The sequence below is a fragment of the Girardinichthys multiradiatus genome, chromosome 2, assembly GCF_021462225.1.
Source record: "Girardinichthys multiradiatus isolate DD_20200921_A chromosome 2, DD_fGirMul_XY1, whole genome shotgun sequence".
NCBI classification, from domain to species: domain Eukaryota; kingdom Metazoa; phylum Chordata; class Actinopteri; order Cyprinodontiformes; family Goodeidae; genus Girardinichthys; species Girardinichthys multiradiatus.
Window position 1 is genome coordinate 30,571,877 of NC_061795.1, and position 21,763 is coordinate 30,593,639.

Here is a 21,763-nt window from a genome sequence, read left to right on the forward strand (position 1 = left end):
TTAGATTTGAAAGTACAACTGTGTGTTGTTTCTTTTCTATTTTTGATAAACCAATTTCATTATAAAATATATGTTTCTAATTTTCATATTCATATACATTTAACTGTGAGATTGTTTTAAAGAATGAGTCAAAAAATAAGACTACTCAATTTTTTTTTCTTAACGCTCTGATTCTAAAATGTTGTGTGAAGCTAATAAATTCAGACTAATACTCCATTTAGATTGCTGTTTGTTTTGGTTAAAAACAGTAAAAACATTTTGTGCCAAAATATAATTTCTTTAAAGGCCAGGCAATAAAACACGCTCAAGAAACTCTTGAAATATAAAGCATGGAAACTAAAAACCTCGCTTTTGTGTTTCACCTTACTTGATCCTGTTGCAGGCATGCAGGTGTTGGAGTGGAATGGAGTTCCTCTAACAGGGAAGACGTACGAAGAAGTTCAGTGCATTATGGGCAAACCTTGTATAGAGGCGGAGCTCTGTGTGAGACTGTGAGTAACATCTGTCAATGTCAATCTCCCAGTCTCATCGGTACTCATGTATTTTGTTGCAATCAGGCAACATTGCACCTTTGATCAGAATCTCTCTACCCCCTGCTCCTTTTATGTATTCCTAACCTCTTCATCTGTCAGATTATAATATGTGACGTATTGATATTAAGGCACACCATTTGTAATTCCATTGTTTTTTCTGTGGATCCAAGCAGTGACCTTAATATGATGTCTGACCCTGAGCACCCACAGGCTCTGGAGCACCAGGTCCAGCTTAAGGCTGGTATGCGTAAAAATTTATTGATTTGTCTACATGATTGTATGTGTTCACCTTAGCTACATGAATACAGCATGGATTATGGTACATATGTCTCACAGCAGGTGGCCAGCGATCGCCTGGTGTGGATCCTAATCAGTTAGCTGCAGAGCTCCAGAAGGTGTCCCAGCAGCAAGCTCCTGGCATAGCGGGAACAGGACCGGGGGGTTTGGGGATCCTCTCTGCACTGGAACATTCTGCTCTCTTTCACTCTGGCCCCGGGTCAGCAGCCTCCAGTGGGGTCCCAAGTCCTGGCCAGCCGGCATCCCCTGCCATCAACAAGAAACAGCGACACAAGGTAGCTCACATTTTAAAACGATGCTCACAGTAGCAGTGATATGACCTGATGTGTTAAATGAGAAAATGCAAAACAGGCAAAATAAGTTTACAGTGCTGTATTTATTCCCTTATGGATTACTACTGTTTTTGTCACACCTAATTGTTTCAGATCTAGAAAACCAATGTTAATTTCAGACAACGATACCCTAAATAAAAATACACAAAATATTTTTCAAATGATGATTTCATTTCTTGAAATAAAAAAACTGTCCAAACCAACCTGCCTTTTGGCGATAATAACTGCCATTAGGTGTTTGCTATATTTGGCAATGTGTCTTTCACATTCTCCGCAGAATTGTTTAATTAAGCCTCATTGGAGGGTTTTTGAACATAAATGGCCAATTTAAGGTCACACCACAGCATTTTAATCAGACTCTGAGTAGGCCATGTCTTCCTTTTGGGTTTTTCTGGAGCCATTCAGAGATGGACTTCCTGATATGCTTTAGATTAAATAGTATTTAATCCTTGTGATGGATGAGTCTAACTGAAATTAAATTACCCTCTGGGATTAGTAAAGTTTTCTAAATCTGAATCCTATTGCGCTTGAGCTTTAGGCCATGAATCGATGGCTGGGCATTCTCCTTTAGGATTTTCTGCACAAGAACAAAACTCATGGTTTCACAAATTAAGGCAAGTTGTCCAGTTCCAAAGTGGCAAAGCAGCCCTAGAACATCACACAAACACCACTGTGTTTGACTATAGATATGACCTTTTTCAAATATTTGATTTTAATTTAATGCATTTTTGCCCAGAGTCTTCCCTGTTGTTAAATAAGGAACACTGACCTTAAATGAGGCAAGTGAGGTGGCCAGTGCTTTACATGTTGTTCATTTTTTGCAACCTCTTAGATGAGCTGTCAGTAGAGTAGAGTTCAGTCAGTTGGATAAGCTGGTCACTCCTGGAAAGGTTCACCATAGTGCTTTTTTTCTCCATTAGAAGACTTTGCTGAAGTCCCAGAAGTGTAGAAATTACTTAAAAATCTCTTTTCCAGACTGTATATGTCAACATTTGTTGTTTTTTTTTATCTTGATTTTTAAGTTGAGATATGAGCATTATTTGTTGCTTTTTAGGATTTTGTGGCCTACTTCATGCTATGAGACAGTTACTTCTTGATTCTACTGGCAACAATAGGGTCTGGATGTGGCTAGTAAAACTGAACTAAACTTTTTGAAAAATGTGTTACATCACAGAATGATCTGAAAACAGCATTTCTATTTACCCTGTTTGGCCTTAATTTTTGATAGTATATTTTGTTTGAGGATCTAAAACATTTAACTGTGACAAAAAAGCAACAACAGAAGAAATCTGTAGAGATGCAAATACATTTTCATGGCGCTGTGTGAAAGAAAAGTAAGAATTATAGTCTCATTGATTAATTATAGTGATACAATAAGAAAGCTATCAGTGAAGATGTATGGTGAGTAATTAGTACATTAAGATGGAATGACGCAGTGTATGCTTACGATGTCATTTGCAAGTTAAGCGGTAAAACACATAACATTTTTTTCAGTTGTGTGAATGCCTAGAGAAAAAAATCCAAAACTTCTTTTGTAAGAAGCTTCTTGCTGTGAGCCAACTGTGTCTCTCTTCTGTAACTTTGCTGCCCTTTTCTTCCTGCAAATTACACTGCTCAGATGGTAAAATCTGTCCAGAGGCTTTTAGATATAGTGAGAGATCTTGGCACTTCCTCTCCTGGGGCAGTTTCTGATAATATATGGTGGCAGCTGATGACTTTTTACTTTTTTCTGTTTTTTTAGCCTATAGAGGTCATGAAAACGCCTCATCCTATCACTGGAGAAATTCAGGTAGTAAACACATTCTGAAAAATAAGTTTGCATTACGTTTTTATTGTATGCTTCTAAGATCGAACAAAAAAAAAATAATCCAGCAGTGTGATTTCTCTCACTTCCCTCTGCTTTTTCCCCATAGCTCCAGATTAACTATGATAGAAATCTGGGAAACCTGATTGTTCACGTCCTGCAGGCAAGAAACTTGGCCGCTCGAGACAATGACGGTTATTCTGACCCTTTTGTGAAGGTCTACCTTTTACCAGGGAGAGGGTGAGCTCTAAAGGGGCTTCAGGTTCCACTGAGGTCTTGTCTGTGTTTACCTATTTGATTTCAAGTCTGTCTTATTTTTTCTACCCCTGTTTTTTATGACTTTGTAGGTATTCTGTATAACACTGACTAACCCCTTGAGTTTGTCTGGGAGAAGGACATGAAGAAATGAGGCAGTCTTTTGCACTGCATTATTGATTTATTTGGATTTTCCATTTTACAAAAATATCCAAAATATTTGTATTTTGATCTAGGTTGGAATTTGTCACACTAGCCATGTATAGTGCCTGGTATCAGCATTTGTATACCTTGAACTTTTTAACATTTGTTTCATTACAACCACAAACTTTAATGTCTTTTATTGGAAATGTATGTGAAATTTATGTGCAAAGGTTAGGAGAAAGTTGCAAAGGATTATGGATTTAATCAATTTAATTTCTTTTCAAAAAAACAGATGTAAAAAACTATGTTGTACATTTGTATTTAAGAGGAGTCTGGATGTGCAATATTTAATCCCAAGTTGTTTGTTCAGAATATTACTGAAAAAATGCTAACTCTGGAGGAGTTGCAGTGATCCACAGCTCAGGTGGGAGTATCTGTTGATAGAACTAGAACACATTCCAATTATGGTCTTTATGGAAATGGCTTTAAAAGACATGGTTGCAAGAAGTCCCATTTTGGTTTGCCACCAGCCTCATAGTAAAGAAGAGGAGGAAGCTGGTCCTGTTAAATGAGAAAAAAACATTATTGGCCTGTGTTCAAAACTCTACACATGGTGGAGGCAAAAACTGACCCTGAACACACAATATTCATGGAGATACATTGTGCATTTTATTCCAGAGAAACAGGAAAACTAAGCTGAGGAAAGAATGGTGGAACTACAGAAACTGAATACAGGAAATAGAACCTGTTAGAGGCTTCAAATAACTTGTGAATGGGGCACAGTCCCACCATTGAGCAAAACAATAAACCCTAAACATACAGCCAGAGCTCCAATGGACTGGTTTAGATCAAACATATTCATTTATTAGAATTTCAAATTTCAGACTGAAATCCAATTGAGAATTTGTGATAAGACTTAAAAACTTATGTTTACAGATGCTCTTTCAAAATAATGCAAAAAAATGTAATCTCAGACATACTACTAAAAACATGCAGCTGCAATTGTAATAAAGTTAATTCTGCAAAATATGGACTGGACCCGAGAACAAATGCATGCTAAACTTTTCAGATTTTAATTGGAAAAATATATATCCACAACATAGTATTACCTCCACTTCACAATTATAAACTACTGAGTTGGCCACATAAAATCCCCAGAACAAACATCATATTTTTTGTCTGTAACGTGATGTGTGGTGAAAAAGTTTAAAGGGGATGAACTCTTTCCTAGTTTATTTGCCATAGCAGAGTATTTTTATTTTTATTTTTTGCCCTGATGTTTCCAGAGCTCCTCCTCTTAAGTCTCCTCCACTCTCTTCCCAAGAGCTTGTGGATAACAAGAAAGAATCAATAAGGCCTTGAGTTGCTCTGTAACAATATCTGTTCTTAGATAATGACCCCATCAGGTCTGTTTATGAGGTTACACTCTCTCGACCTACAGGCAGCATAAGTTGGAAAGGGAAGCTCAGTTAGAATACTTTTGCTCCTTTGCCTTATTTGATTTAAGGAACATTTTAAAATCCATTTGTTGTCATATACAGAACAGAGCACATTCAGGGTACCTCAACATCAATTTAGATAAATTTCCAGAGTTTTTCAGCTCTTTTCTAACATGTTTCATTTGGACACAAAACAAGTGGTGCATAATGCAGAAAATATTGATTGCCTCAGCTCTCTATCCTTTATTGCTTTTTCTTTGTGCACTCTGGGCTTCTCTGACTGTTTTTCGTATTTTTTTGCCTTTCTTGTTTGTGATATCTGCCCTCCTCTTCCTCTTCTGGACTCCCTCAGCCAAGTCATGGTTGTCCAGAATGCAAGGTAGTGTGGTGCTGATCTTTTCTTTTCAGTTTCTTTTTTCTTTTGGGGATGTCTTCCAGTGGTTTTACATCCTTCTGTTGTGGCCTTTGTTGTTTGTCCAATTATATTCTTTATTTTACTCTATGTGACAACACTCATATCACTGCACTCTCTCTCCACTCCATGCTTCTAACTTTCAAAACTCCTAAATTCTTATCTTTACTTTTTTATTCCATAAAATCATCTTAGTTCAAATAAACATTTAAATAACAATTTTGTTTGTTTCTGATGTCACACTGAGTATTGAAAATTTAACAAACATTTACAAATCTAATCCATGAGCTGAGTAAATTGGTGGCAGTAAATGTTTGCCAAGGGACCAAGCTGGGAAATGTATTAGCTTGTAATTCATTTTGATGCAATTCTCACAACTTTTATTGCTGTATGTCACGAATCATCAGTGCTGATAACAGGAGAAGAACCAAGTATGCCCAGAAGACAACAAACCCAGAATGGAACCAGACTGTCATCTACAAGAACATCCATTTGGAGCAGGTACTCAGCACATGTACACATATACACTCATGGAGATCCTTAGAGACTTTTCTGTGGCCTACTTTGATAGACAGTGATGTCTCAGCCTGTTATGAAGCCAGCAAGGATTCAGTACTTGTGCCTTTGCCTCAGGGCTGTCTTCAGTACCCCACGAAGCCTCTTATTAGAACTCCTAGAAAACATTTGAGTACAAAAATTTCAGCTCCCACAAACTCAATAGCCTAGCGGTGATTGTGACTTTTAATTATGTTTATCTATGTTGACACATAAATGCACATTGGAACATATCCAACCTGACTCACTCTCTTTTCTAAATAAATACACTTCTGCTTAGTTTGCAATACCTGGCATTTTTTTACAAGATTTCTTAACAAGACAGAAAAACCATAGTTATACAATTAAATACAGATTATTTCCTGATACTTCTTTACAGAGTGTGTATATTTCAGTCTGTGACTATTTGTTCTCTTTCTCTTTCCCTCTCCCTATCCAGTTAAAGAAAAAAACATTGGAGGTAACAGTGTGGGACTATGACAGATCCTCCTCCAATGACTTTCTTGGAGAAGTAAGTGCTGCTGGAATTTTACTTATATTTTATTTACTGGTATCCACTGTCAGAACAACCTCTATCAGAACTCCTTAACTATTCGCATTAAACTTAAAGAGATCATGTCTAAAATTTGTTCAGTCTAAACAGTAAGTCTAATGTAGCTTTTGGAATTTTTGTAGAACAAGATACAACTGTGCAAAAGTGGCTCCAAAACTTAGTTGTATACAACTAGTTGTTTTGTTTTAAGATTTTAATTTATTGTTTTGGGTAATACAATTTCACAATTATTATACAGTTGCAAGTGCAATACATACTTGTGTGAACCCAAATGAGCTTACAACATTTAAGAACTAGGTGACCAATTACACAAAAACAAAGGCACCCATGGATATCCAAAGTATAAGATCAAACTTAAAAATGTACAACAAAAACATTACAAACACCTGAAGATAACTAACACTATCTGAAGTGCCTTGCAAAAGTGATTATATCCCTTGAACTCTTTCATATTTTGTCATGTTTCAACCACAAACTTCTATCTATTTTATTAAGATTGTATGTGATAGAACAACTCAAATTAGAGCATTATTGTGAAGTTGTGAGATGAAACATTTTGCAAATTAAAATCTAAAAGGATTTGCATTTGTACTTATTATTTTTCTCTGATACCCCTAAATAAATTTCAGAGCAATTTATAAGCTTCAGATCTCACCTGGTAAATAAAATCCAATTTTGTGTAAGTTATTGTTTGAATAAATGCAATGATTGTGTGAAGGCCTTAGGAGATTGTCAATTTACATTAGTGGACAAACAGCATCATGCAGTTTAAAAAACATAATGCTCTAGCCCAGCCGATATGTTAAGAACAAGCTCAAAATATTGCCAAACCATGTCTGCAAAAAGATAATTATGTTGTTTTTTTGCTTTCAGCTCAGGGTAAGAGAACTAATTTCCCTATTTTTGCAGAGTATTAATTGGCATATAGTAGGTAAAATAAGAATCAAACATTTCAATTGACATAAAATTACCACAATATGTTAGCAGTAAACCCAGTGATCCACACATGCAAAGAAATAAAAGTAAATGTATCCACAAATTAAATTATGAGTAAAAAATTAGAATAATCCAGGCAATAAGTATTGACTAGTTCGTTCACATCTTCAAATCTAGTTGGTTCTGGGGTTCTTTCTAGGTACTCTAATCTTCAGTCATTTCCATAATGTTTTAATTGAATACAAGTCCAATAAAGAGTTTCCTCGGCTGTGTGTTTGGTACGTATGTCTTACACAAAAATCCAAACTTTCTTTATCAAGAATGTCTGGGTGCATTTCTTCATTTTTTCAACAGCAGTGTGCAATGTGCATTGAGGCCATTCAAGTTGAGTGACATACAGTTTTCATAGGATAAGCTGTACTTGCTATTTCCATGTCTTTCTGAAGTTATATGTGAGAGCTCCATGGCTCTTGGACAATTTCTTTGATTATCCTGTTGACTCCTTTGTTTAAAATCTTATAAGGGGCACCTGGCTTTGGCTGGTTTATGGTAAAATGATGTTGTTTCTACTTCTGAATCATGGCTCCAATGACACTCATCAAAACATTTAAAAGTTTTCAAATGCCTGTGACCGTTGCAATTAGTGTGTTTTGCAAGAGTAAGACATATTTTGTGATGGTCTCTTTGCTTGTATCAATCATATATAATACTTTTGCAATGAAAGACCTTCTTTTATAGGCCATCAGTAAAAATATAAATCAGCTGATGTAGATTTGCACATTGCAGAAGCAAGGTTATTTTAATACTGCCATTTTTGCTGGTTTCAGGGCTTTCTATGCCCTTTTCCAAATCCATCTCTTCATGTTTTTAATTCTTATTCCCTGTGTTTTCCATTTTTTACCCATAACTTTATTTTTGGGTTAATTTGTTTTGATTTCTTTGTATGTCAGTTACTTGAGACACTGTCGAAACGTTTGTGAATTTTATGTCGATAGAAATATTAGAAATTACTGAGAAAAACCTTGACATGTTCAATACTTTTTAAGCCACTGAATGCACTCCACAATCATGGCTGTTTTGAAAGGGAGGCAAGAAAAAATCATTTTTTTAAAGACTTTGAGATGCTACATTTGGAGACTGTCTTGAATCTAACATCCCTCTGGATACAACACTAATGACTGGATACACTCCAATTATGAATCATGGTGGGAGCAACATGATGTTATCCAAATGCTTTCTTCAGCAGGGACAGTTAAGTTGGTAAGAAGGTGTGATATTCAGTCTTGCAACTGAGACTGAATATCACATGCAGCTGCATTGCAGCAAAATGTGGTTTTGCTAAGTTAGGACTTATAGCTTTGCTGAATATGAATGTATGTGACAACTTTACAGATTTTTATTTGTATATTTTAAAAACCCTGTGACATTTTCCTTCTACTTCACAGTGATTTACGACTTTTATGTTGGTCTGCCAAATAAAATCTTAATAAAAACATTGAAGTTTGTAACTGCTATGTGGCAAAATGTGAAAACATTTAAGGGGTGTGCATATTGTTGTTTTATCATCTCGTGTAATAAGTCTGCTTATACTTTTTAATTTTAACATTGTGCGTAAAATTGATTGCCTTTCAGGTTCTGATTGACTTGTCAAACACATCTCAGCTGGACAACACTCCCCGCTGGCTGACTTTGAAGGAACAGAGTGAAAGCATTGAACACAGCAAAACTCAGCATGCCACTCAAGCCCCACCAGGATCTGGGTCAGGACAGGGTCATGGTCAGGGACATAGCACAGGCCAGGGTCATATGTCTGGGTCTGGACAGGGACATGGAATGGGACAGGGTCAAGCACCAGGACAGGGAGGTCAGAGTCATGATTCACCTAAAAACTCTGTGATCAAGAGCAGAAGCCATGGAATCTTCCCCGATCCAGCCAAAGGTAAAATACATAAATTTCACACATAACTTTTAAATATCTAAATGATTTGTATAAAACACTGACATAAACATTATTGCCAGTTGTATACATTCTCGATTGGACTTAATTTGGTACAAAAACTGTTGTATGGCCCAAGCATATCAGCCAAAGAACAATTCTCTTCCTTCAGACATGCAAATGTTACCTTTGGAAAAGTCTCACAGCAGCCCAGGCAGCTCCAAGTCTTCCTCTGATGGCCAACTGCGTTCCCATGGCCCTTCCCGAAGCCAAAGCAAGAGTAGTGTCACTCAGGCTCATCTTGAAGATGCTGGGATAGCCATTGCTGCCGCAGAGGCTGCCGTGCAGCAGTCCCGCCTACAACCAAGTAAATTCTTCCCCTACCCATGACAACTTCCGTGACATGCCTCTTTTTTACCCATGCATGCAAGTTTTGTTGAGACTCCTTAATTAAACCTGAATTGCTCTGCATTAACCTCCTTAAAATTTACCTTTGAACTCTGCTTGGGTCATATTTTTTTTCTGTGCACAAACTGTTTTGTTATAATTGATAATGGTAGTTTAAAATCAAATTCTCTTAAAGAATACAACTTATTATATGTTACTAATACACTCTGAAAATTAAAAAAACAGAAACTATATTAAGGTAAAAAATGCATGTACAATAAGCATTCAGTTAATAACTAAAATGGGAAAAGATATATTTTGATTGCATTTGTTAATAAGGTAAATGAGACACAAGTCAAGGGTTGAACAAATTACAGTAAAAATAAATTTAATATTAAAATAGGCCTCTAATACCTCCCAAACCCATGTGTCTGCAACTAGTGTGCATGTGTCAATCCCAAGATTATGGTTTCTTTTTAGAACCCCATTTTGGAGATATCCAACCCGAATGTAGAAACCATGCTGGAATGGCATCTCCTTACATGTCTTATTCTTTATATCTTAAAGTTACTCAAACTAAATATATTACCATTCAGTGATTATACTCTGTGTCCTAAACATAACCTAAACTGCAATTCCTTTCTAAGATAAGTTTGCCAAATTTTGAGCATGCAGTTATAGACTCCCTTGCAACCCTTTTATGGCTACTAATTACTTTATTGTATCACAGTACTGCTCTGTATGTGCATGTCTGACATGAATGAACCCCCAAAAAAAGTCTCAAAAGACACACACACACACAGAGGCACGAATGGAACACCGTCTTTCTACCCCATCCGGTCCTATCCTATACCTGCCTCTTTAAACAAATGGGACACAAACGTGAGACTGACCAAGTCATACCAAGAAACACCAAGAGGTTTCAAAAGCCATCTGGAGTCTCATTCTACACTCACTGGCCAGTGAGGCTAAAGCTTTCGGCTAACCCATGAGAGCAGCAGAACTATCAAGGGAAGGTGAGGCAACATGGGAAAAATGTACTGTCTAAACACACTGATTAACAAACCCAATCCTAAAGTAGAGCTGCAAAAGTAAAAACTAAATTAGAGAGAAGTGAAATATATCTACCAAAAAACAAACTATGGTAATAGTGTAGTAAACTACTACTATTCCTTCATGCAGAGCTTCAAAAAAGAAAGAATCTTTTAACCACCATTCATTTAATCTTACTCTGAGTTCAGATTTATGTGTCTGCTTTGTTTGTTTTTAGTGAACAGATATCTGTGCTCTAAATAATAGCAGTCTAACATCACTAACCAAAGAAAAATCCCTGTGTTAATAGAAATTATGTTCCTGCATTGAAAATAATTTTGTAGCGGGTGTTGTAGTCGACTACAAAGCCAACAGTGCCAGCAATAATGACATTCATGCTGCTGATGATGTGCAATAGAATTATGACAGCCACATGTTCTGGCAACAGACCAAGGTGGGGAACCAGACATCCCTCACCCCAGCACATTCTGGGGCGTTCTCAGGCAAGATGGGATATGTAGTCCCTCCAGTGTTATCTGGGTCTGCACTGTTTTCTCCTCCAGTGGAAGTGACTCAGTTCAGTTTGAAGGAGCAGTGTCTTTAGTCTTAGCTCCCACATGAATGACAGAGCTCCTCACCTTAATGTCCAAAGTAGACAGAGGCCACCCTAAAGAGGAAGCTCATTTTAGCCGTGAGAGTCTGAAGATGGATAGATGGGTAAATCAAGAGCTTTTCTTTTTGGCTCTTTTTACACCATTACAGAACAGAGCTAATCATCTCCTGCTTCATCCTACCATCAATCATGAACAAGACACCAAGAAAATTAACCTTTGTCACTTGAGGCAGAGACTGACCCCCTCCTCCAAGAGGGAACAATCCACGTTTTTTACAGGTTTGACCCATGGCCTCAGATTTAGAGGACCTGACTCTCATCCTGGCCATTTCACACTGAGCTTCAAATGGGTCTATTGCATGTTGTAGTTCATGGCTTGATGAAGGCAACATTATCACATAATGTGCAAAAAGCAAAGATGAAACCCAAACATGAGACCCTGCTCTCTACAAATACGCATTGACATCCTGTCCATGAAAACTGTAAACAGGATTGGGAGCAAGCCGCAGCCCAGGTGCATGAATAATTTTAACTTTGTTGCAGAGAATGCAGACACCAACAGGTCCTCTGGTTGCCACTTTGAAAGGCACCAATGATAATCAGGCCACAGCTCCTGAAAGCTGCATCTGCAATAGGTGTCCTGGAAAGACCTCAATTAGATTGCAGGTGCCCAGCTTCCCTTGATAGATGAGAGAAGCTGCAAATTGAATTTGGAACATCAGCAAGATGCTACCTTTAATCCAATAGCATCACAGGTCTGACGATATGATTTCAAAATTGATCATCGACCAGAAAATCTGAACTGCTGTTTGGTTCACAAGCACAGGCAACGGTCAGAACCTTCCCTCTTAAACTTGGAGCTGCAAAGAGACTACCCTCAGGCTCACCAGTGAAAACTCCAACGGTGGGACACTGAGCAGGGGTTTGTGTGTATCCATACACCTGCCTGACTCCTTTCTTCCTGGGCAATTCCAAAGTAGGACAAGGTCCAGCCCTTCTGAGGTTCCAGAGTCCAAACTGTGTGTTGTGAAGAGTCCAACTGTAGCTATTTGGCCACACTCAACCACAAATTCTAATTCTAGCTTCTTTCCTGCTAGTGAAGTTACATTCCACATCCCAATAGCCCATTTGCCATGGGACACCTTGCCAGGGGTTGAAGCCCACAACAGCATAGCTCTCAGGTTCACGGAGGTGCTTAAACAAATATTATTTCAGTGATTCATAGGAAAGCTAAATCTTTAGCTTTGTCACTTTATACAGAAAATGTTTGAGTTTGTAAAGATAGAGACACTATTAACTTTTGTAACAACCCAATATTCCAATTTCCCCTGTTTCTGTAAAGTGATAACAAATTTGATAGTTTTTTTCATGTTTTGTTTGCAATAGTATGTTTCCCTATGGATCAGTGTCTATAGAAAAAAAAAGCTATAAAAATGTTAAGATTTACTGTTTTTTTTTAAACATACTGCTATTGTTTACAACACAACTTTATTTGCTTTTTATGAACTGACAACACTTAACAGTTTACTCATTTGAACTACTCTTCAGCTTTGAGATGCTAAGCCTAAGTTAAAGGTGACAGTGTTACCTGTTGTGTTTTATCTTTTTGACATGCTTTCAAATGTGACGCTTTGTACAGACAGATAGGAAGAGCGACAGACAGACCCACTGACTGACTGATGGATAGACTGATGGATAGAATTTCACTGTCACACTGTGTCTTGTCACTCTCAGGACCGGGGCACCGACTGGGTGATGTCTCAGGGTCAGTGGTGCTATCGGCCCCAAGTCTTGTTGGAGACGCCTACAGTGGTCTGGACGGGGATGAAGGGGTGGGCATTGGAGTGGACAGTGCCATTTTTCAAGTGCCACGAATGTAAGAGTTTTTTGTTGCTTATTTTTATCAGTTTTAAATTCAGCAGTAATTTTAACAGGCTGACAATACCAAATGTTGCTTTTGGGTAAAATGATGTGTTCTTTTTCTACAGTGGTAAGACTATCCCTAACGGTACCGACAAAAACCAACAAATTACTCCAGAAAATGAAGGCAAGCTTTTATTTTTATTTCTGGTTGTAGGTCTCCCCCTGCTGGGTAATTCTTTATAAAATAACTTTTAAAGACTTGTTGGAACCCATTTGAATGATGTTTTCTTAACACATGTTCTGTTAAGTGTTAAGTGTTCATTGTTAGTGAACAGCATTAACTATATAATGACTAAATTCTTGGTTTAAAATAGTGGAAAGGGAGTGGATGTCACACTATCCTACCTATTGTCATAACTATATCCACATTTCATGTAGCGCACCAATCTCCAGTTTCCCCTTGTAACAAAAAGCTCAGGGTCATTTAAGGCTATAAGCTGGTTATTGTTACACAAGTGAGGGTCAATAAGTCATTACCATGGTGAATGGCTAACTCATGTCTCCAAATCTCACCTAACTTGTCTTCTGAAACCAAATTAAGTTGCTTGAATCTGGTGACTGAAAATTGTTTAATAATTAACATGGATTTCAGTCAAATTGGGTTTTCAATGTGATAGAGAGAACCTGCCCTCAGGTAGTGAATGCAAAATTCAGTGAGACCACGAGAGTATTGAAATGTGCAAATTGCAAACATCAATTTTTCTTTTTCTTTTATTGTCAGGTGGTAAAACCCAAGTAATAGGGGAAATTAAGGTTGCTCTTAAGAAGGAGGTGAAGACAGAGGGAGACCAGCTGGTTCTAGAAATCCTTCAGTGCAGAAATATCACTTATAAGTTTAAAAGCCCGGACCACCTGCCAGGTAGGACAATACTTTATATTTCTGTGTGCCATCTAAAACGATGCATGTATGTACCTGTGGGAGTCTGTGGGAACACCTAAAAATTGTGTAAACTGTGTATAGAAGCTCTTGATCCAATCTGACTGATCTTGAGTTACTTTGTATAGATGATTGGGCAAATGTTTCAGCCTCTAGAAATGCAAAGCTAGTGGAGACAAGCCACACAAGTAAACTACAAAGTATTAAGCCATTTGGATTAAAAACAAATACATGCCAAGCTTTTCACATTTTATTTAAGCAGAACATGTGTCACGTTCCTTAACGTCAATATTATGCACTAATTTGTGTTGGTTAATCACATAAAATCCCAATTGAATACACTGTAATTGGCCTTCGTAACTCAACAAAATCTCAAATGTTAGAAAGGATTTTGCAATGCACTTCAAGTATATATAGCTGTGTGTAAGTATGCAGGTAACTATGTAAGTACTGTATGTATACAAGTATGTCTGTATGCATGTATAAATCTACAGTCAGGTCCATAAATATTGGGACATTGACTCAGTTCTTATCTTTTTGGCTTTATAAACCACCACAATAGATTTGAAATGAAACAACAAAGATGTGCTTAAACTGCAGACTGTCAACTTTAATTTGAAGGTATTTACATCCAAATCAGGTGAACGGTTTGCAAAACCTTTGCGGTCAATCAGCCTGAAGTCTAGAAGGCATAGAACTCACCGGACGCTGGGGTTCATCCCTGGTGATTCTCTACCAGGCCTCTACTGCAAATGTCTTTAGTTCCTGCTTGTTCTTGGGGCATTTTACCTTCATGTACTTTCTTAGCAAGTGAAATGCATCCTTAATCAGATTCAGGTCAGGTGATTGACTTAGCCATTAAATAACATTCCACTTCTTTGCCTTAAAAAGCTCTTTGGTGGCTTTCGCAGTATGCTTTGGGTCGCTGTCCATCTGCATTGTGAAGTGGCATCCAATGAGTTCGGAGGCATTTGGCTGAATATGAGCAAATAATATTGCCCGCAACACTTCAGAATTCATTCTGCTGCTTTTGTTGACAGTCACATCATCAATTAATACAAATGAACCTGTTCCATTGGCAGCCATACAAGCCCATGCCATGATGTTACTACCATGGTTCACTGATGAGGTGGTATGTTTCGACTCATGGACAGTTCCTTTCTTTCTCCATACTCTTCGCTTTCTATCACTCTGGTACAAGTTGATCTTTGTCTCATCTATCCATAGGATGCTGTTCCAGAACTGTAAAGGCTTTTTGTTTTTTGGGAAACTCTAATCTGGCCTTCCTGTTTTTGAGGCTCACCAATGGTTTACATCTTGTGGTGAATCCTCTTTATTCTCTCTGGTGAAGTCTTCTTTCTGATGGGTTTGTCTGATGGGTGTGTTTTGATTTTTTCAGCCTAAAGAAGGCTTGCTTCACTGGTGGTGATTTTTGGATCTCATATTGAGAATTAACAGCAACAGCACGCAAATTGCAAATCTCACTCTCTCATCTGCTCCATATGAATGGGATAATGAGGGAAGAGCACACACCTGACAGCTGAACAGCCAATTGTCCCATTACTTTTGGTCGCTTGAAAAGTTGGAGGCACACATTCAAACAGCTGATATTCCTACACCGTTCACCTGATTTGGACGTAAATACCCCCAAATTAAGCCTGAAAGACTGCAGTTTAAGCACATCTTGATCTTGTTTCATTTCAAATCTAATGTTGTGGTTTTTAGAGCCAAAACGTGCGAATTGAGTCGATGTCCCAATATGTATAGACCTGACTGTATGTACAGGTCCTTCTCAAAATATTAGCATATTGTGATAAAGTTCATTATTTTCCATAATGTCATGATGAAAATTTAACATTCATATATTTTAGATTCATTGCACACTAATTGAAATATTTCAGGTCTTTTATTGTCTTAATACGGATGATTTTGGCATACAGCTCATGAAAACCCAAAATTCCTATCTCACAAAATTAGCATATTTCATCTGACCAATAAAAGAAAAGTGTTTTTAATACAAAAAACGTCAACCTTCAAATAATCATGTACAGTTATGCACTCAATACTTGGTCGGGAATCCTTTTGCAGAAATGACTGCTTCAATGCGGCGTGGCATGGAGGCAATCAGCCTGTGGCACTGCTGAGGTCTTATGGAGGCCCAGGATGCTTCGATAGCGGCCTTTAGCTCATCCAGAGTGTTGGGTCTTGAGTCTCTCAATGTTCTCTTCACAATATCCCACAGATTCTCTATGGGGTTCAGGTCAGGAGAGTTGGCAGGCCAATTGAGCACAGTGATACCATGGTCAGTAAACCATTTACCAGTGGTTTTGGCATTGTGAGCAGGGGCCAGGTCGTGCTGAAAAATGAAATCTTCATCTCCATAAAGCTTTTCAACAGATGGAAGCATGAAGTGCTCCACAATCTCCTGATAGCTAGCTGCATTGACCCTGCCCTTGATAAAACACAGTGGACCAACACCAGCAGCTGACACGGCACCCCAGACCATCACTGACTGTGGGTACTTGTCACTGGACTTCTGGCATTTTGGCATTTCCTTCTCCCCAGTCTTCCTCCAGACTCTGGCACCTTGATTTCCGAATGACATGCAGAATTTGCTTTCATCCGAAAAAAGTACTTTGGACCACTGAGCAACAGTCCAGTGCTGCTTCTCTGTAGCCCAGGTCAGGCGCTTCTGCCGCTGTTTCTGGTTCAAAAGTGGCTTGACCTAGGGAATGCGGCACCTGTAGCCCATTTCCTGCACACTCCTGTGCACGGTGGCTCTGGATGTTTCTACTCCAGACTCAGTCCACTGCTTCCGCAGGTCCCCCAAGGTCTGGAATTGGCCCTTCTCCACAATCTTCCTCAGGGTCCGGTCACCTCTTCTTGTTGTGCAGCGTTTTCTGCCACACTTTTTCCTTCCCACAGACTTCCCACTGAGGTGCCTTGATACAGCACTCTGGGAACAGCCTATTCGTTCAGAAATTTCTTTCTTTGTCTTAGCCTCTTGCTTGAGGGTGTCAATAGTGGCCTTCTGGACAGCAGTCAGGTCGGCAGTCTTACCCATGATTGGGGTTTTGAGTGATGAACCAGGCTGGGAGTTTTAAAGGCCTCAGGAATCTTTTGTAGGTGTTTAGAGTTAACTCGTTGATTCAGATGATTAGGTTCATAGCTCGTTTAGAGACCCTTTTAATGATATGCTAATTTTGTGAGATAGGAATTTTGGGTTTTCATGAGCTGTATGCCAAAATCATCCGTATTAAGACAATAAAAGACCTGAAATATTTCAGTTAGTGTCCAATGAATCTAAAATATATGAATGTTAAATTTTCATCATGACATTATGGAAAATAATGAACTTTATCACAATATGCTAATATTTTGAGAAGGACCTGTATATATTTAGGTATATGGGTGATATGTTACCGTAGTTCACCTTATATTACTTTATGTTGTCTCGTGCTACACTGCATGAAGGTACAGTGTTGCATTATGCCAACTTTAGTTACATTGTCTTACATTTGTCGTGTTGCATTACATAATGTTTTATGTTGTTTTGCATTACGTTTGGAAATGTTCTGTTATGCCATGTTTACATTCAGTCATGTTCTTTTAGGAATATAACATGTTCATTTTTGGATTGCTATGCTATCCTGTGCTATGCTACTTTATGTTTTTTTTACATTATGTGGGAACTACGTTACCTAAAGCTGCACTATGCAACATATATTTTGTGATGTTTTCTTACATTACTTTAGATTATGTTTTGCTGTATAACATCATATTATACCAGTTAAATTCACAGTTAATAATCACATTGCATTCACACATTTTTCAGACCTGTATGTCAAGTTGTATGTGGTGAATGTAGCCACTCAGAAGAGGATCATCAAGAAGAAGACCAGAGTTTGTCGCCATGACCGGGAACCTTCCTTTAATGAGACCTTCAGATTTCCTCTCAACCCAACGGGACATTCCATACAGGTCAGCATGGGCAAACTAAATCCTAAAAATAGGTATGGGAGGAAAAATCTTTAAATAGTTTGTGAGCAATTTGAGGCTCCTTCTGTGTCTACAACATGTTTTGTCTAGTTTACCAACATCTTTTTCAAAATCGTTGTTAACAGCCAAAAACATAAATGGTATTTTAATGGATGATAGTTTAGCAGTTTAGTTACAGAAACACTTGCTATGTTAATGTATACGAAACACATGAAAACCTTTCACCTGAACACAAATAAGTCAATCACTTTACCTGACTGCATGCAAATGTGTTTTCCACAAAGGTGAGAAATTAGTTTCTTTTATTGTACTTTCAGCTTTTCTTGGTTTCCAACGGTGGGAAGTTTGTGAAGAAGACCTTGATAGGGGAAGCCTACATCTGGCTTGACAAGGTGGACATGAGGAAGAGAGTGGTCAGCTGGCACAAACTGTTCGTCAGCTCCAACTTGACTAACCCTTGAGTGCCACGCGATAAGAAGCTAAAGATACATTAAGAGATATCATAGGCCAAAGGAAAAAAAGAAGACAAAGAAGTAACATTACAGAAATGTTAATAAAAATTATCAGTGTTGAGTTTAAAGATCATTAGAAGATGGGGAACTATGTGACGATAACATTGCATGTCTTGTAAGTCCAACACTGCCAGCGCACGTTTCCCTCTTTTTATGTCAGTTCTCTAATATGCTTTGCTTAGATGCAAACATGCAAAGACAGTTACTGACAAATATTCCACTGCAATATGGCTTAGGACAATAGGACAATTATGTTTTTGATATCATAGTTCCATTGTATGATCCATAATTATAATTTTGATATTGCACGAGAGAACTTAACCAACTAACCAAGGAAAACATTTTAAAATTAGAATAAATAAACGTATGTAATTCTTATGAGAGTTTGCAGACATCAGTGGTGATTATTTATATTTAAAGATAAAGGAATGCATAGCAATTTTTGTAGAGAACTTCCAATTTATGTCAATGCAGAAAAAAACATCAGATTGTTGAACTTTTGCAGTGGGATGAAGATTAAATGTACAGTACTTCTGTACTTCTAACATTTCTGTTGTCCCACATGCAAGTTACTGAGCATATCAAACAATTGTACAGTGTGATATATATATATATATATATATATATATATATATATATATATATATATATATATATATGAAACAATAAAATTAGCATATGCAGAATATAACAAAATACAATATAGAGTATAAGAGTTGTTCTCTTGTCACTAGATTATACATAAATTAATACCAACAAAAGTTCTAGGTCGAGGCAGTGGGTAGCGCACTGACAATCCAGTAATCTAATGTATAAGCAGTCCTTATAACTTTAGGTGAATGTGGACCTATGTGAGTTCAAGGTTGGCCATATTGTCACACTGATGCACCTCTTTGTTGAACAGGCCTGCAATCATGGGTTGAGCCAACACCACCGGACAGATTATTATAACACAAGCATCGTATTTAGGGGGAGACTTACTAGAAAAATGAACAGCATCTTGCACATGCTGTGTTGAATGTAACAAATGTTACAGCTGTTCAGAATGACAGACGTTTACACATCTGTGTCATTTGTGAAACATTTTACTTTTAGGTTGTAGTTTTTTCCTCTGTGTAACTCCCTTCATGTTATCACTCTGTTGCTATGGACATGTAATTCAGAGACGTTGTGTCAAAACCTTATGTAAATCCAAAAGCTCTGTGACTGCTCTGCTGTCTGTGTGTTAGTAAAGCCCTTTGGTTTTGGTTTTACATGAAAATAATTTCAAAATGTAGATAAAAAAGTCAAATGCTCCTCTGTGTCTGTTCTTGTAAAACAATAAAATGTTTTGTCTCAGTGACTCCTGTTAAACACAGTGGACCAGCATTTTTCACTGCCTGTGATCAAAATATTTTCTCAGGCATGATAAGGGTCAGAGGAACACATGGGACTAAGTCTTAGTACTCATGTGTATGCAGGGGACCCATGTATGTACGTTCTTGTTCATCTTTTAACAGTTTGTGAACACATCAATCAGAAAAGAAGATACAATTTAAAAAATCCAGGAGAATCACAGTCAGTGTGTTTAATTTCAAAACAGGGCTGATACAGCTTTTAATCAACAAACACACAAAGAGCAAGATGTCACTCATACCCTATAGTGCAGCGCAGAAGATACTTCAAGTGGTAAATAATTTGTGGTGCCATTTATTTCCTTATTTATGTGTTAAATGTATTTCTATATTTATGATATTGTTTTTACTTTTATTCCCAGACCCATTTGTTGTTTTAAGGTAATTCTATGCAAAATATATATTTGAAAGCCTTTGTGTTAAAGTATGTGAACATGTCGTCACACAATGTCTTCTAGAAAAGTAATTATGATTTGTACATTTGGTGAGAGAATAATATTAAATATCTTTATTTTGTACTTATTTTAGTATATATTGATGTTAACCGCTGTTAACATCTACATGGAGCTTGTGCACTTTATTACAATGTTTGTTTTCTTGTCTCATTTGAATCGCCGGGACATTCCAAGTTACATGGTTTGTGTCTCTGCACTAAAAATTAAATGAGTCACAGTGTATTTGGTGGCAGGAACTATTGTGGTGTACATTTTGTATCTATGTGGCAAAAGATAAACATACAAACATGTTGGGGTTCCCTAAAAGGGATGCACAATATTCAGTGAAATCAATTACTCCATGCTCATAGTGTACTGAACAGTCTATGTACACAGTGCAGTAAGTAAGACCTCATCTTATTGCCCAGTCATGACTGTCAAAACCTCTCGTATTTCATTAGACTTCCTTCTGAAAACTGTTTGTTTAGATCAGCTGTTGCCTGTAATTGTGAACCTATTCATTTGTTGTTGTCCTGAGGGGTGTGAATGTGCTCAAGTTGTTTGACATGTGTACATAAAGTGTTTATTTTCTACAATGACTGAATGTTTATATGTCCGAGGTTTGAGCATGTGAGTGTTAAAAAATAAATAAATCTCATTCACAGAACAGTTGTAATTGTACAGCAATGGGTGTCTAGGGTTCTATAAGGGGAGCTGAGACTTTAACAAAACATGTGCTGTCCACTGATGAACATTAGTGAACATTAGTGAAATGATATCGTCTAACCTGCAGAAACAACTTAAAAGGTGGGAAAAAAGAATATGTTCAACTTAAGTAGTTGTCTGGAACTTTTTGTTTTGGATGTTGCATGTTCTGTTAACGGTTTGTCTGTATATTTTGCTTTCAAATTATGTTTAAAAAGAGAGAAAATATGTATAGATTTATCTGTATGCTGAGTGTAAAGAAATATGCTTGTACAATTGTCTTGTTTTTCACTCTGTGTAAAAACAAAGCATATACTGTTATGGTTTTGTGGTTGTACACAGGGTGTGTGAAGATATGCAAATTGTGCTGTAAAAAACATGTCCCTTGAGTTAAAAGAATAAATATTAAGAGCTATATTGCAAATCCAAAGTTTGGTATTTTAATTTATTCTGTTTGGTTTATGGTACATTTGAACACGAGGGGCAGACATCTCCTAGTAAAGCCAGACTTTAGGCAGGCTGTTCAATATGTTTCAAAATGTTTTACATTAAGGATAACTTTTACAAAAACACAGATTAATTGCAAGTTCTTTAAACAGTTTCAACCCCCAAATAGTAAATGGACTGAACTTATATAGTTCTTTTCCAGTCATTCCGACCACTCAAAGTGCTTTACACTAGAGTCATATTC

General features: G+C 37.4%; 1 protein-coding gene across 1 annotated transcript in view; it reads left to right on the top strand.

The window, feature by feature from the left end:
- The window catches only part of pclob (piccolo presynaptic cytomatrix protein b), a 75,010-nt gene extending 53,514 nt beyond the window's left edge, over positions 1-21,496 (top strand). Inside the window, exons 22-36 of the mRNA XM_047349357.1 lie at positions 383-491; positions 707-774; positions 870-1,105; positions 2,904-2,951; positions 3,076-3,206; positions 5,157-5,183; positions 5,624-5,717; positions 6,211-6,282; positions 8,893-9,199; positions 9,369-9,563; positions 12,963-13,104; positions 13,217-13,275; positions 13,873-14,010; positions 17,864-18,009; positions 18,345-21,496. Of these exons, the coding sequence (XP_047205313.1) occupies positions 383-491; positions 707-774; positions 870-1,105; positions 2,904-2,951; positions 3,076-3,206; positions 5,157-5,183; positions 5,624-5,717; positions 6,211-6,282; positions 8,893-9,199; positions 9,369-9,563; positions 12,963-13,104; positions 13,217-13,275; positions 13,873-14,010; positions 17,864-18,009; positions 18,345-18,488 (1,916 nt within the window). The 3' untranslated portion in view covers positions 18,489-21,496. The remainder of the gene's footprint in view (positions 1-382; positions 492-706; positions 775-869; positions 1,106-2,903; positions 2,952-3,075; positions 3,207-5,156; positions 5,184-5,623; positions 5,718-6,210; positions 6,283-8,892; positions 9,200-9,368; positions 9,564-12,962; positions 13,105-13,216; positions 13,276-13,872; positions 14,011-17,863; positions 18,010-18,344) is intronic.
- The last annotated feature ends 267 nt before the right edge of the window (positions 21,497-21,763 follow it).